Below are 14,382 nucleotides of genomic sequence, written 5' to 3' on the forward strand. Positions count from 1 at the left end.
ATTCTACATGTTTGATTACAGAGGTGTTAGAAAGATCACATGACTAAACAGTTATTCAAAATAAATGATACAACAAAATTAGTTAAGAGAATTTTGGAATGTAATATATGATATACAACTTAAAATTTCAATAACTATAAAAAGTTAGTGTTGAAATGTTTTTAGCCGTTAAAATTAAATTTATTTAATGTTAAATATAAATAAATAGAGTAAATGAAACAACTAAAAAGTAAATGTAAGAATTTAGTTTTTTAATTAATTAATAAGTTACCCAACCTTTTTCGATTTAATATCATTCCTGTAAAACCATAATTTTTAAATAAAAATGCTTAAAATTTAATGTAAATTACAATTGATTTAAAAAAGAAACTTTGAAAATATGGAAGTTAAATCAACAAACTACAAAAATTAAAAGACTATTTGAATTATTGTGTAAAAATTTAGTATTGGTCTTTAAGCTGATAAGCCTCAATGTTTATAGAAGCTCCAAAGAGAGGGTACACCATAATATGATAGACACACAACTTTAGTTAAGGTTAGGTTAGGTTAGCAAATTGATGATGATGCAAATTTTGCAATAATTGGTATTTTAGTAAATATCTGCTTCTCCCTTCAGTTGGCTAGCAGTAAAAAGATGAAAGATAAAGAAATTTTTATAAAAGCTTATTTGAAATTCTAAAAAAATATTTAATATTTCTGCAACACATCTGAGGCACTGTGTGCCATGGCACCTGAGTTGGGAAACACTGAATTACATAATAAACTTAAAAATAAATTTTTACCAAATTCAGACACGTCTACTCCACATATCCTCAGATAATGTATCCTTTCAATTTTTGTTACATAACATCGTACGGATGCTTTTCCTTTCCAACCACATAATTCTATTTTAAATTCTTCTTTAGTTCTAAATTTAAACAATGCCATTTAAAATATACCTTTAAAATATTATTTAATATAAAGAAAATGAAGTGAAATATTGATTTCATCTTAATTTAATTATTTTTAATATAAATTATTTGAACAAAAAATTTTGCAATTTACCCTTTGTTGGCTGTATAAATCATGACAGCACATCCAGAGTCTATTTAATAAATAATCAAAAAGTTATCAATATTAATTTTAAACATTTTCACATTATTTGTAAACATTTATTTACCAAGTAATGCTGCTTGTTTCTGTAATTCATCAGAAAATTTTTGTAATAATGGCACTTCTTCTGTTAGTAACAATATTAAATCTTCTAGAGAAATATGTAAAATTCGACCCTCCATAAAAGGAAGTATAATGGGAACACCCTATAAATAATTTTTAATTAACACTTAAATCTATCAATTACTGTAAACATCATACTGTTAAATTGATTAGTAATAAAAGAAACTTATAATTTTAAAAGTAATACTAACTACTTACCTCTTGTGAGAGACGAAAATTACATTTAGCATCTTTGTTATCACTTCGACAAAATACACGAACACCAGTATTTATTATCTGAAAAAAAGAGCACTTTATCAATTATTTAAAATCTAAACTCTGTTTTTCACTTGCAATATTGTAGTTTAGCTTAAATTTAGTTGATAAATATAAAACAATAATAAAAAAAACTAAATTAATTTTAAGTATTTTAAAATATTTTTAAAAATTATTTTCAAAAGTGAAAATAAAAATTTATTAATGAACAATTTTTGCTAGCAAAATAATTATATAATAAATATTTTTCCCACAAAAAAAAATTAAAATCATTTTAATAACAAATGTTAAATGAATATTTTAATATTAATCTCTTCTCCAATAGTAACTAGAAAAAATTATTTCCAAAAACTAAGTAGATAAATATAAGATAAAAGATAAAAAGCATAACTTATTTTTATTAGAAAATATGTAACTGATTTGTTTATAAAGAATTTCAAATGTGTGTTTTGAATACTCAAAATCTTTATTATAATTACTGTATTTTATAATTTAATGTAAACTCAATGGATATTTATAATATAGATCAGTAACAATACTTTGTTTTCTGATGTCAATAAGCATCATGTTTCTCAATTAGTATACGAATAATATTAACATGCATAATAACACATATTTTTCTGTATGTATGTATGTATGTATGTATGTATGCATGCATGTATGTATGCATGCATGCATGCAAGTTAAAATAATATAATGGTTTAGCTAAAATTAGATAAGATATTTAAATAAAGTGGGTACTGCTGTAAATATATTACCAAAATTGCATTTAAAACTAAATTTTTTTAATTCAACTTATATCAAAGATTTTGTCATTTTACAAGATTAGTTAAAATTAAAGTGCTATTATATATATAGTAACACTTTAATCTAAACTGATATTAAATATTAGAAGAAAAAAATAATATAAATTAGTTCAATTCTAATGCTTTTCTAAACAAAAAATATGAGTCAAGTTGATTACATATTAAATTCATGTAAATTATTTAAATTCTGTGAAGAACAGAATTTGTTAGATGTTTTCTCAGAAAAACTTTTATATTCCTTGGACTCACATAATACTCTTCATATTCAATATTGCATGCTTGGCACAGATTCAAATTAAAACTCTGAATCATGAATATGTGATTATCATCCAAAAATATGTATAAACAAATTTGAATATGACAAATGAAAACAATGCATGCAAGTTTTTTCCAATCATTACAAAAACAGATAAAGTTTGGAAAAACTGGCCATTGATCAAATATATTTATAACTAATTACAGCTCATCTTCTGTCTGAACACAAACTAAGAATTACATTGAAGTGCAAGCAAGTCAGTAACATTGTTTCAGCAGGCCATTGGAATGATCTCCTGTTGCTATGGCAGCAGTGATATCACCACTAGCATAAAAAAAAAAGAATTAAGAAAAATTGCATGTGCCTGGGCTAGCAACTTTGGACGGGACACTGTCACTTTGACTCCACTTTATCTTGAAAATGAAATCATGGACTTCCAATTTTTATTACATTTTCAATTTCATCATCTTATTATACATAGTGACAAAGTTTAATCAAAATCAATCAATCAAATTTTGAAACAAACTCAATTCTACAAGTGCTAGTGAAGCCATATAGAAATGGCTTCACTAGCACTCCACTTCAATCAATTTAATATTTTTTGTAAAAACTGTTCCAGTTAACTGTATTATTTCTCTATGAAACCAAAATATATGAATATACTGTAGATTCTTGTTGGCCAAATTGTTCAAACAACTATGAATCTATTGTCATTGGAAAGCTTAAATCATTGAAAGACTTCAACCTTTAATCATTCTTTAACTGTTAAAAGTCAATTTCCATTTTATGATATTATATCATGTATCATATATTATTTGTGCATAATTACATAGAACAAAATTTGTATTATAAAAAATGAGATCATAATATATAACCTACAATTATTTGCAAAGTTATTGCATATGAAGAAAAACTATGTAAAATATAATTAAAAAATATTGTTTTAATTTACAAACTGATTAAATGTACTTTTTTTATTGTGTGTACAAAGCAAAAACTGCATTGTAGATAAGTTAAAATTAGTTATAATATATAAATTTGCAAAAATGTAGTGGATATTTGAGAATATAGTAAATGAAGTTTACTCTGATCTCTCCTCATAATCATATATATAAATTTCCTTGACACTTATTCTTGCTTTCAACTTAAGTTCAGAGGAGAATTCTAAAAATAATTCTGTTAAGAAAGATTATGCTTGCAATATTTTATTTTAAAAAGATATCATTTAATTAGCTTCAATTATAAATACTTAAATATAATTGATTTAAATTTTCACACACCTTTACAAAATCAATATTATTTTGAACAATGTTTTTGGCAGCTTCAGACACAAAATATAAGTTTTTCTTCCTTTCTCCTGCACAACGACTTAAAAGCTGTTTATATGGAAATGAATCCAATTTATAGAAATCCCTGAGGAAAAACAAAATATTTTGTACAATTTGTATATTAAAATATATATACAAATAAACAAAAACATTTTAATTGTTGATCTTCGATTTATTATCTGAAGATTAGATCAGATACATGAACATAGTAAATTTATAATTGAAGAATTTTAAATCACAAAAATTAAATGTATTTTAATTTTTCCTTAAAATAATAATTTATATACACTAGACTCTTGCTAATCTAGCCATTCCTTGCACAAAGAGTGCCAGATTACTAAATATGTATAGACCTAAAGATAATGAATGATGTTACATCTGATTCAAAAATAGAATACATCTACTTCAAAATAAGAAAAACAGTACTGCTTCAAAAAGGAATTAGTACTGAAGGTTGACACCTTCAGTACTAATTCCTTTTTGAAGCAGTACTGTTTTTCTTATTTTGAAATTATATACAGTAATTGTAAATTTAATATACATGTTTAAAAAAACATGAATGGAGGCATATTATATTAGGAGATATAACATATTATAATAGGAGATATGACAGATAATTGAGAGGCTAGATCAGTGGTTCACAAAGAGGGTATTATCACTTCATGGGTGGTGAGTAAATCTAGGGGACGAATAGAAGCAAGGGGGTGGTAGGACTGAATGATAACTGTAGGCAAGAAAAGAAGGGTCACTGACCACCTTTCCTTACCTCTGATAAATCAGGCAAGAAGAAACATTGAATTTAATGGTTTCTAGATGATTACAATAATGTATAGTGAGGACACAAAGTGTGAGGTTCTTAGAAAAGCTTTTCTAAGAATTATTTGAAACCTTTCTCACATAAGGGAAAATGGATTGGGAGTGTTGGGTATAAGTTTATGGAACCAAGGGGACAGTGGCTCTAAAAAGTTTGGGAATCATTGGACCAGATATACTAAGGGCCAGAAAAACAAGTGTGTACTGCAATACTATCATAAAATTAATCACTTAAAATTAACTTCCAACAAATTTCTTTTTGCTAATAAGTCAACAACTTTATTAAAACTGAATGAAAAAATTGAGCAACACAAAATGATCTTTTACATCCAAGACAATAAGTTTCTTGCAATAAAAACTATATCTAATTTAATTTCTATTTCAAATTACAAACCTAATATTTGGCCAAATAATTCCTTCTTCTTTAAAAAATATATAAGGATCTTCTTTATAGCCCCAAATTTTCTTTTTCTTTCTGGGAGGGCTTCTTTAAGAAAAATAATAAAATATTGTATATTGCAATTTATTCCAAAAAATAATTAAATTAAATGAAAAAGTCTTTCCTGCTGTTTCTGTATTTTTTATATATTATTCACAACATAACATCCATTATTTGAATTATTTTTATAATTAAATAAAAATATATTTTTTTGTATTCAAAATAAACATTTTTTAAATATAGAATACATTAAATTAATAGAACAAAAATTCAGTTTATAAAAATTCATAAGTAAATGATTGCATTAGAAATTATTTGTATTAAAAATAAAAAAATGTAAAGTTCTTTGCATTTGATATAAACATATTTTAAAAGTAAGAGTCTGTCCAATTTAAATTTTGTAAATAAAATCATTTATATAGTATAGATGATAAGATTAATTATTTTCATTTTAACATTATTTTAGAAATTAAATTTTGTTTCTAAAATTTTTTGTTGCATTTTTTGCACTTACTGCTAATGAAAAATTTTCCACATATTTGGATATTGTTTTCTGATCTAAAAGAAAAAAGCCCTTTTTTTTTATTGAATTAGAATTAAAGTAGGAGTTGTATAATTGAAAATTTGAAATTACTTAACATATTAACAGTAAATGTTAATTTAATATTAATTCTAAATATTGCTCATGTTTTAAATTTTTTATTTTTCTCTTATTCAATTTATAGTAAAATGTTATGATTAATTAATACAAGAAACAAATTATAAGCTATTGCAGCCTGCAATTATGACTTTATGGAAATAACTGCCTATACAGTAGACCCCCCCTATAACATGGGTTCACATAATGTGGATTCATATATTGCGGCAAAAAAATTGCGATCGTATTCGTATAAAGACGCTAAAAGAGACTCGTGAAATGCGGTAAAACGTCATCGCTGACTCGTGTCGTGACAGGATTGGTCAAATCTAGACCAATAGCGGATATTGCACAAACCGTTGAGTTTAAATGAGCAGCGGAACTACTAAAACCAATTATTATTTAACATCCATAAAAATTATATTTATGTTAATAATGTCTCCAAAGTTCAGCAAATTTCTCGCAGAAAAATAATTTATCAGGAAGTACATGAGCACTATTCAATGCACCACTCCATGACGAAAACAAGCTTAAGCAATGGCGTCATCGAATGGTGCACACTCAGCAAGTAATCCTACAATTTTTTGTTTATAGCATAGTTTATATGGATTATTCCCAAGAAATTATATGTGTTTGGGAAATGTTGAGTCAAATTAGTCTAGAAATGATTAATTTTATGGAAGAAAACCTTTCAAACAGCCACAGTCTGTAAACTTCATACGTGGCGGGCTGTGATTGGCTCATGTATTTAAGGACTCGTAGAACGTAAATTTCATAAAAAGTGGAACATATCTATCGCATTATAGGGGGGTCAACTGTATTTTGTTTTATATATTAATTAATTGTAATATTTTATTAAAAATTAAATTAGAGAAAAATAAAAATTCAAACAAGCATTCATGAACAACATTCAAAATTAAATTGTTGCTGACAATACATACTAAAATGTGCTAGTCTTATTGCAGATCACCAGCATGGATAAAAGATAGAAAATGATATCCTAATCTGTCCTACCCAAAATAACTTATGAGGATTTTAATCAGATTAACATACAGATCCCCCTAATAATAGGTTACTACTTTACTTTTTAGCCATCTGGCTGACCTTTCAAGTTTTGGTTTTGAAAACATATGCAATTTTGTTTTTACATAATTTTGATTTAACAGTCTGGAAATGACATTTAATTTTCTTTTTACAAAATTTATTTTAATTTAATAAATTTCAGTAAATTGACCTTTTTAAAAATGTCTATTTGATTTTATTTCTATGAAAAAGTTTCCATACTTTGTTTTTATAAAAACTGTTCTTTTCTTAAAAAAATTCTTATAATTTGCATTTAAGACTACTAAACATGCTCAAGTATATTTTGGTTTTTATGACTTACTTGAATGTGAAGCAACAATCAATCTTTCATTCTAACTTTAGCTCATGACTGAAGCAATAAAAAAAAAACAACTTAATTTAAGGTTTGATGATTTGTTTGCATTTCATTTAATTTCTTCTAATTTCTTTCAGTATGAAATAATTTTTGCATACCGTTTGGTATTGAGCTAAAGGAATTTTGCTGTTTAATTGAACAAGCCAAATAAAGATAAAATTTGTGCAAATATAAATTTATTAAATTTTACTAATAAATTGCAATCATCCCATCTCTGATTTATTAACTAAATTGAAATTTTTTGTTTAAACATATCCTGTTATATTAATTGCTTTATCTTATTATCCTTATTAGTTTTTAAGGTCTAGAACCAATCTTCCATTTCTCCATACAAATGATATCCTTCTTTACAGATTTTTTGAAAATGCATCTACCATATAAAAACCAAATTGGATGTATATGAAAAATATAATTTAAATAATAAAATTAAATATAAATACATCTGAAAATTGTACTCCATATAATGTTAATTACAATAAATAAGGCAAAGAATTTTATTTTAAATCAATTTTAATACTTTTGTATAATTAATTATATTATTACATTCACTTACTTGTCAGATTCGTCTTTTGTTTCAATTACATCTGTAATAAAAGTGTTTGGTTTCAGAAATCCATAATTATTTCAAATTAATTACAATTAAAAATAAAAAATAATCAACATAAAACAATATGCAAAACTAAAATTTTACAATTTCTGTAATTCCTCTCTTTTTACTTGTTTACCTTTGTTTTTTTAAGAAGTTATTCCTCAACAAAAAACCATGTAAACTGTTACTTCTGGTGTGTATAAAAAAGGATTAAGATAGACTCGAAAATTTGATATTTTTGTAAATAGTCGAAAACTTCAATTATGTAAAATTTTACATGTTAACAAGATAATGCTACTCAGAATTGGAAAATAAATTTTGAAAGCCAATAACAACATATATATGCTATGTAATAATAATATTTTAGTTTAAAAAAATTATTTGAGTAAGAGTTTTCTGTTTTAATGTTTTACTTAGATAATATTTAGATAAGGTTTAAATAATCAATTTTAAGCACAAATATCTTTTAAAATAAATTTTTATATAATAATTACAAAAAATAAAAATTTTATTAAAAAAAAAATTAATTTGAAAAAATTTTTCCAGGACAGAGTTTTTGTAAGATTTTGTTTAAATTTTTACAATAATAAAAAAGTCATTACACTAGAATCTTGCTAATGTGGCCATTCTTTGTACAATGGTGTCATATTAACAAAAGTCAAAAATGCTGGATTGATGTGTGTGTAAGGACAGCATGCTGACATGCAATATTATACATAGAAATGAAAACCAAGTAAACAGGAAAATGGATTGTGTAATATGACTAACATTTTCATGGGAATGGAAGTGCATAGGCAATCAGATGGGAGTATGCCAGGTAATTGAGAATGGATTAGCAAGACTATACTGTATTCTAAGTATCAAAGTGTTTTTAATAAACAATCTTAATTTCTTATCCTCTTCCTATTCTTGTCTTACTAACCAAACATATAAAACAGTTGCATATGCAAATTAATTGTAGCTAAGTAAAGTTTTTAAAAATAGCAATTCTTCAATTAATGTATTTCTTGCATTAATATGGTTTTAGTTGATAACAAGTTCCAAATAACATGAGAAAAATTCAATTAATGTTGCATTATCTTTGAGGATAGTTTCATGTTTTCAAGTAACTAGCATTCAACAAGTAGCTTGAATGACAATGTACACACAGCAAACAGAGTTTTCATCTGGGCAATTAACATAAAACAGTTGATACCACAGCCAAACTAATCCAAATTTTTTGAAATTACCATCTTTTGACAATTGGATATTTCATAATAAACATCACTGATATTTTTATGATAAATAAATTGATATTTTTAATTCATTAGATTAAATAAAAATTAGACTCAGGGCTCTAATTTCAGAATTCTTTTTATTACGCAAAGAGATATGATAATTTAAAAAAATCTAACTTTTAAATTTACTAATTTAGATGATAATTTAATTATTAATATTACAAAAAAAAAAAGTGTTAGCCATAAAGCTATTCAGCAATGGATAATACTTTATTATTATTTAGTTACTTTTTTATTATTTTAGAAACCCGTATTATGAAATTAAATAATTAATTTCAGGATGCTACTGATCATCTGCTATCACACATAGATAAAAAAAGTTAATCATTATGAAAGTCTCAGGATTTAATTCGATTAAATTCAGATTAATTATCTTATTCAACTGCACAGATTATTGCAAATTGAACCTAGATAAATTAGTGAAGAGCATAAAAATATGTACAGAATTATATCAGAAAATAATAAAGAATTATATTAATATATATATCTTGAATTTCAACTAAGATATTAAAATGACTGCAGTAATTGCTTTTGATGTAGTTAATAGTATTATTACTTTTGAAAAAAAAAACAATATGTATAACTTGAAAAAATGTTAAATCAAATCAAATCAATGTTTATAACCGATAAATTTTAGTTAACATATATTTTCAATAAAACTATATAACCAACCACCAAAGATTTTTTAGATTTCAAAATAAAAATAATTGTGAAAAAATTCACTTTTTAACCTAAATATTTTCAAATCTCTCCAATTGTCATGAAAAGCTTTGAACAATCAAGTAACATATTTTTTGAATATTACATTTTAAAGCTAAAAGTTCGGACAAATGTAAAATTGATATTTTGTAAATAAATGTTATTAAATGTGTCCATATGAATCATTCACAAGTACATAAAACAAAATGTAAAATGTAGAAAATGAGTTTTTATTTGGAAAAGCCCAAAAATAAGTATATATTGAACAATCTGTTTCATAATATGGGTATTTCTCAATATATAATTTTTCATGCTATGAAGTTCAAAGAAAAGTGATTAATTTTAAACTGAAGAACACACACATGCTTTCAAAATTAACCATTCAATGTAGAAAATGTCAAAGCTGCAAAATCATTTTAAGAACTCTACAGATTTTTTTATATTTAACACAAGTTTTTGTTATGGCTATAAATTAATTAATAAAAATACCATTCAGATTGGCATTAATAGTAAATCATAAAGTTTTTAAGAATATATTGTGAAAAGACATTAAGTAAATTGAAGGTGATGCCTCTAGTGCAGGGGTCGGCAACCTTTTGAGTCGGAAGAGCCAAAAATTACAATTTACAAAATTTAAAAGTTTTTAAAGAGTCACAAAATTTTTCTTGCCAACAATAAATATTACTTGCATAAATAAAGTTTTTTGATAAAAGAAACTAATCTATTTATTCATAAGAAAAATTGTCTTGTGTCGAAAGCGAATTAAACCTCATAGAAACATCCGACGACGGCGTTATTCGAGAGCTTCCGACGGTGACTGACGACAGTGACGACACGTGTCACGGGGGAGGGGTGCAGTGAAAAGCGAATACAAGTGGCTGAGAGATAGAATCGGCGCCTAATCCTCGTTAATCGATTCAGAATGATTTTTAAATGTTTTTTTTTGATAAAAAAAATAATATTTGCGTATGGAACTAAAGAGCCACAGCTTCACATCCAAAGAGCCACATGTGGCTTGCGAGCCGCAGGTTGCCGACCCCTGCTCTAGTGGAAAGAAAGAGAAGTAAATTTTATCATTTTTTGTAAAAAAAAATTTGTTTTGAGAAGAAATAAATAAAAAGTAAGGGTCAAGACTAGAATCCTAAATCATGTGCTTTTTAGAACTGTGTAAACTGTAAAGATTTGTGCAGTTTATTAGATAGAAAAAAGCATTACAGACATTACAATATATAATGATTACATTTGATAACATTTAATTATTTATTTTTTGTCATCAGAAAACTATTAAGTAATAAACTTGGATACAATGTAAAAAATTTCATCATAAACCTTAACTTATTAACATATAATTTTTATATCAGATATTAAAATTTACTTACCTGACAATTTTTCTTCAATGTCATTATTTTTATGAGAAACTATTTCTTTTATCTGAGATTCCCATGGTAAAAATTCTTTGACTTTTTTAAATACAGCTATAAAAAATCCACCTGTGTTCTGATGATGTGGTAATATGCGAAGACTGTTAGAAAAATATTAATATTTTAAAATATTAAACAAACTTGTAAAATTGATAAATATTTAGAAAAATTTTACCATCTATGCAAATTTAACTTTGAGACAATTTCAGGAGCAGGTGGAAACATTTGTGGACGTATTTGAGTTCGATATTTATCTGGGACATCATCAAAGGAATCAAAAGATTCTAATTCTCTATTCATTACTTTCCAATAACTGAGACCAGGAGATGTCTTTAAGCCAGGTAATGATTCTGATGTATCTACTAACTCAACAGAATCTAAATTCAAAAAATTTAATAAAAATTAAGTTTAAAAAAATGTGCATAATTTTATCAAGCAATATTGATGCCTTAATTGCAATCAATCAATCTATATTTCAGCAAGAGGTCAGTGGGAGCCGAAATGTAGGTTTTGCAAAATGCATGGAAGCCGCAGTTTTGTACTTTTTTTATTTTGTACTGCAGTTCTGTACTGCGATTTTATTATATAATATAAATATTATATAAAACAAATATTGAATTTTTTTAATAAACATATTTTCACAAAATTGTGGAAATAAAATTGTAATAATAAAAATAAAAAGCAGAAATTAACACTTTAAGCAAGAGCCGCATGTAATTCAAAAAGAGCTGCATTTGCCCATGGTGGCTATATTTCAATATTGTTAAATAATGTTTTGATTAAAATAAAGACTTTTTCTCTTACAATTAATCTTTTATCTAGAGGGATCTATAAAGTAAATTGAATAATTCTGTAATTAAATCCTATTTTTAAGCCAACTAAACTTTTTCAGTGAACTATAATCAACTCCATTATTCCACACTGATCAAAGACAAAGCAATTTTTTCAGCATTTTATCTTGTGATAAAATGCTAAAAAGTGTTAGGAGCAAAATATTTTAATTTGATATATATTTTTGGATAAGATAATCCCATCTTCAGATCAATAACAAATGTAAATGAAACAACAGCATAAGTCAAGCATTTTTTAAATTCAAAATAAATTGCAGTTATTTATAACAAAATTTAAAAAGTAATTAAAGCTGGTTTGTCCCAAAGAATGATGGTGTTAACATTCAAGGCTTATTATGATAAACAAGATACATTCACAAAGTTAATCATTAGACATTTGGTAAAAATGCTCCTGAATTTTCTTGTTTAAATATTTAAAAATGAAGTCAATAAAAAAAAATGTTTTTGATTTTAATTAGCTTAAATAAATAAATGCCAGTTTTTTACGAGTATCTTTGATCTTATTCTTATTTGAACATAAAGTTTGCATGATGAAAATCTGGCAGACAAGCTGATTTCAGCATCTTTGGAAAAAGTTTTAAAACAGCTGTTAAATATTCACCTATAATACAATAATAGCATTTGATATGGAGAGAGATACCCTAAACTATATTTTTCTGGACAGAAGTATTTAAATACAAAACAATTACACCATTAATGGCCTTTTTAAGAAAACCATGCTTTAAAACAATGAAAATTATATTATCCAACTGAATATTTCTTTCTCTAGATAATGTGAAACAAGTACTGGAACATTTTATTAAGGTTTGAAAAGCAGTGAACTTATGAGATTTAACTTTATATTAACACAGTAAATATAATATCAAAGCTCATAAGCAATATGCAAATAATAAATATATGAGCAAACATATGGCTTTATGGAAAGCCTTAGAGGAATAGATATCAGTATGCCTGATTTAGGAAGCCAAATATTTTCAATTTCCTAAGAAAAAGTTTTATTTTTATTTTATTATTCTATTCATTACTATTTTGATTTCAAGCTTTTTGTAATTCCTATGCAGATAATTATTGCTAAACAATTCAGTTTTTTCTTTTTCTCTTAGATAAAATTTTCATTTAAACAATCAATGTTTGTATTGAACCTGATTTACTGGAATAAACAAACACAACACAAATTTATAGAAAAAATAAAAACAAAATCCTTTCCAAAAATGTTATTATTGATTTATTGAATTATTTTTAAATACATTAGCTATTACTTTATCATTGCAGATTTTAGTTTTAAACATCATCAAACATTATACATATATATTAAGATGAAATTGCTGACAATTTCATCTTAACTTCTAATATAGCTCTGTGGCTTAAAAATTTATATAGTGTGAGATCCGCCGGGACGTGGAACTAAATTCACACCGCTTACTGGCCTATTCCGTGAGAATAGTCTTGGTCGTCAACAAGAATGGTTTTCATATTTAATAGGAAATCGAGTGGCGGAGGGTCTTATGGTTAAGTTAGAATTTAGGGCGGAAGTTGGTGATGGCGAATTCACCTTCTTCCTTATGTCAGGGTCCCGACACCAGTTTGTCAATTAAATTCCGCGGACAAACACACGTGTGAGATCTGATTCAGACACAAATTAAGAGTCATTTCATTTGATAAACAAACAATAGTAAATTTAATAAAGCATAAGAAAATAAAAACTAATACAAAATATCAAATGAAGGAATGATATAACTACTACAATTAAGATACACATCGAGAGATATATGACCCTATTATAACCGATACAAGATAGAGAGAGAGATTACAATATCGTTATAAAACATACAACCTGGTTTAGTTGTTGTTCGTCTTCTTCTCTGTAGGCAAAGGCACTTCGTTTATAAAGTTCTCAACCTTCATTCCATGGGAGATCGATATGTGCACAAAATCAAAGTATATCTTCTCAGCGCTAACTCTGGAATTATTCTATGTGACTCGTCTAAGGACCATCAGGAGAAATATGTGTGGAGTCCTGACTCCTCCAGGTCTGTCGATGAACTCGTCGAATTCTGATAAATTTCCTCTATATGTGACGATCGGCGACCAATCATCATGCAAAGATTCCTCCGTGAGAACAGATGGAAAGGGGAATATGTGAGGGGTAAACATTTCCCATCAAAGCGAGGTTTTTCGCAGATAAGGGAAAAACAGAGAATGTTCTAACTTCCCTAGAAGGAAGTAGCATCTGTTATCTATTTTTCCCACTCTAAAACGTTATTTTTTTCACCCAAACGAAAGAATATTTTATAACCAAATATTAACATTATTAATAAAATTACTATTTTAGACCCGGGGCCTTTCAGATCTCACACT

The 14,382-nt window shown here is 26.0% G+C and overlaps 1 protein-coding gene across 1 annotated transcript in view; it reads right to left on the reverse strand.

Annotated features, from left to right (window-relative positions):
- Nucleotides 1-14,382, reverse strand: part of LOC111621375 (tRNA (cytosine(34)-C(5))-methyltransferase-like) — a 73,126-nt gene that overhangs the window by 963 nt on the left and 57,781 nt on the right. The window contains exons 8-16 of the mRNA XM_023363485.1: nt 11,349-11,556; nt 11,132-11,274; nt 7,741-7,771; nt 5,068-5,160; nt 3,813-3,945; nt 1,414-1,491; nt 1,160-1,298; nt 1,045-1,084; nt 783-907 (exon numbers count right to left, since the gene is read on the reverse strand). Of these exons, the coding sequence (XP_023219253.1) occupies nt 783-907; nt 1,045-1,084; nt 1,160-1,298; nt 1,414-1,491; nt 3,813-3,945; nt 5,068-5,160; nt 7,741-7,771; nt 11,132-11,274; nt 11,349-11,556 (990 nt within the window). The remainder of the gene's footprint in view (nt 1-782; nt 908-1,044; nt 1,085-1,159; nt 1,299-1,413; nt 1,492-3,812; nt 3,946-5,067; nt 5,161-7,740; nt 7,772-11,131; nt 11,275-11,348; nt 11,557-14,382) is intronic.

This window comes from Centruroides sculpturatus, unplaced genomic scaffold (genome assembly GCF_000671375.1).
Source record: "Centruroides sculpturatus isolate CEXI.00-Female unplaced genomic scaffold, Cexi_2.0 scaffold129, whole genome shotgun sequence".
Classification (NCBI taxonomy): Eukaryota; Metazoa; Arthropoda; class Arachnida; order Scorpiones; family Buthidae; genus Centruroides; species Centruroides sculpturatus.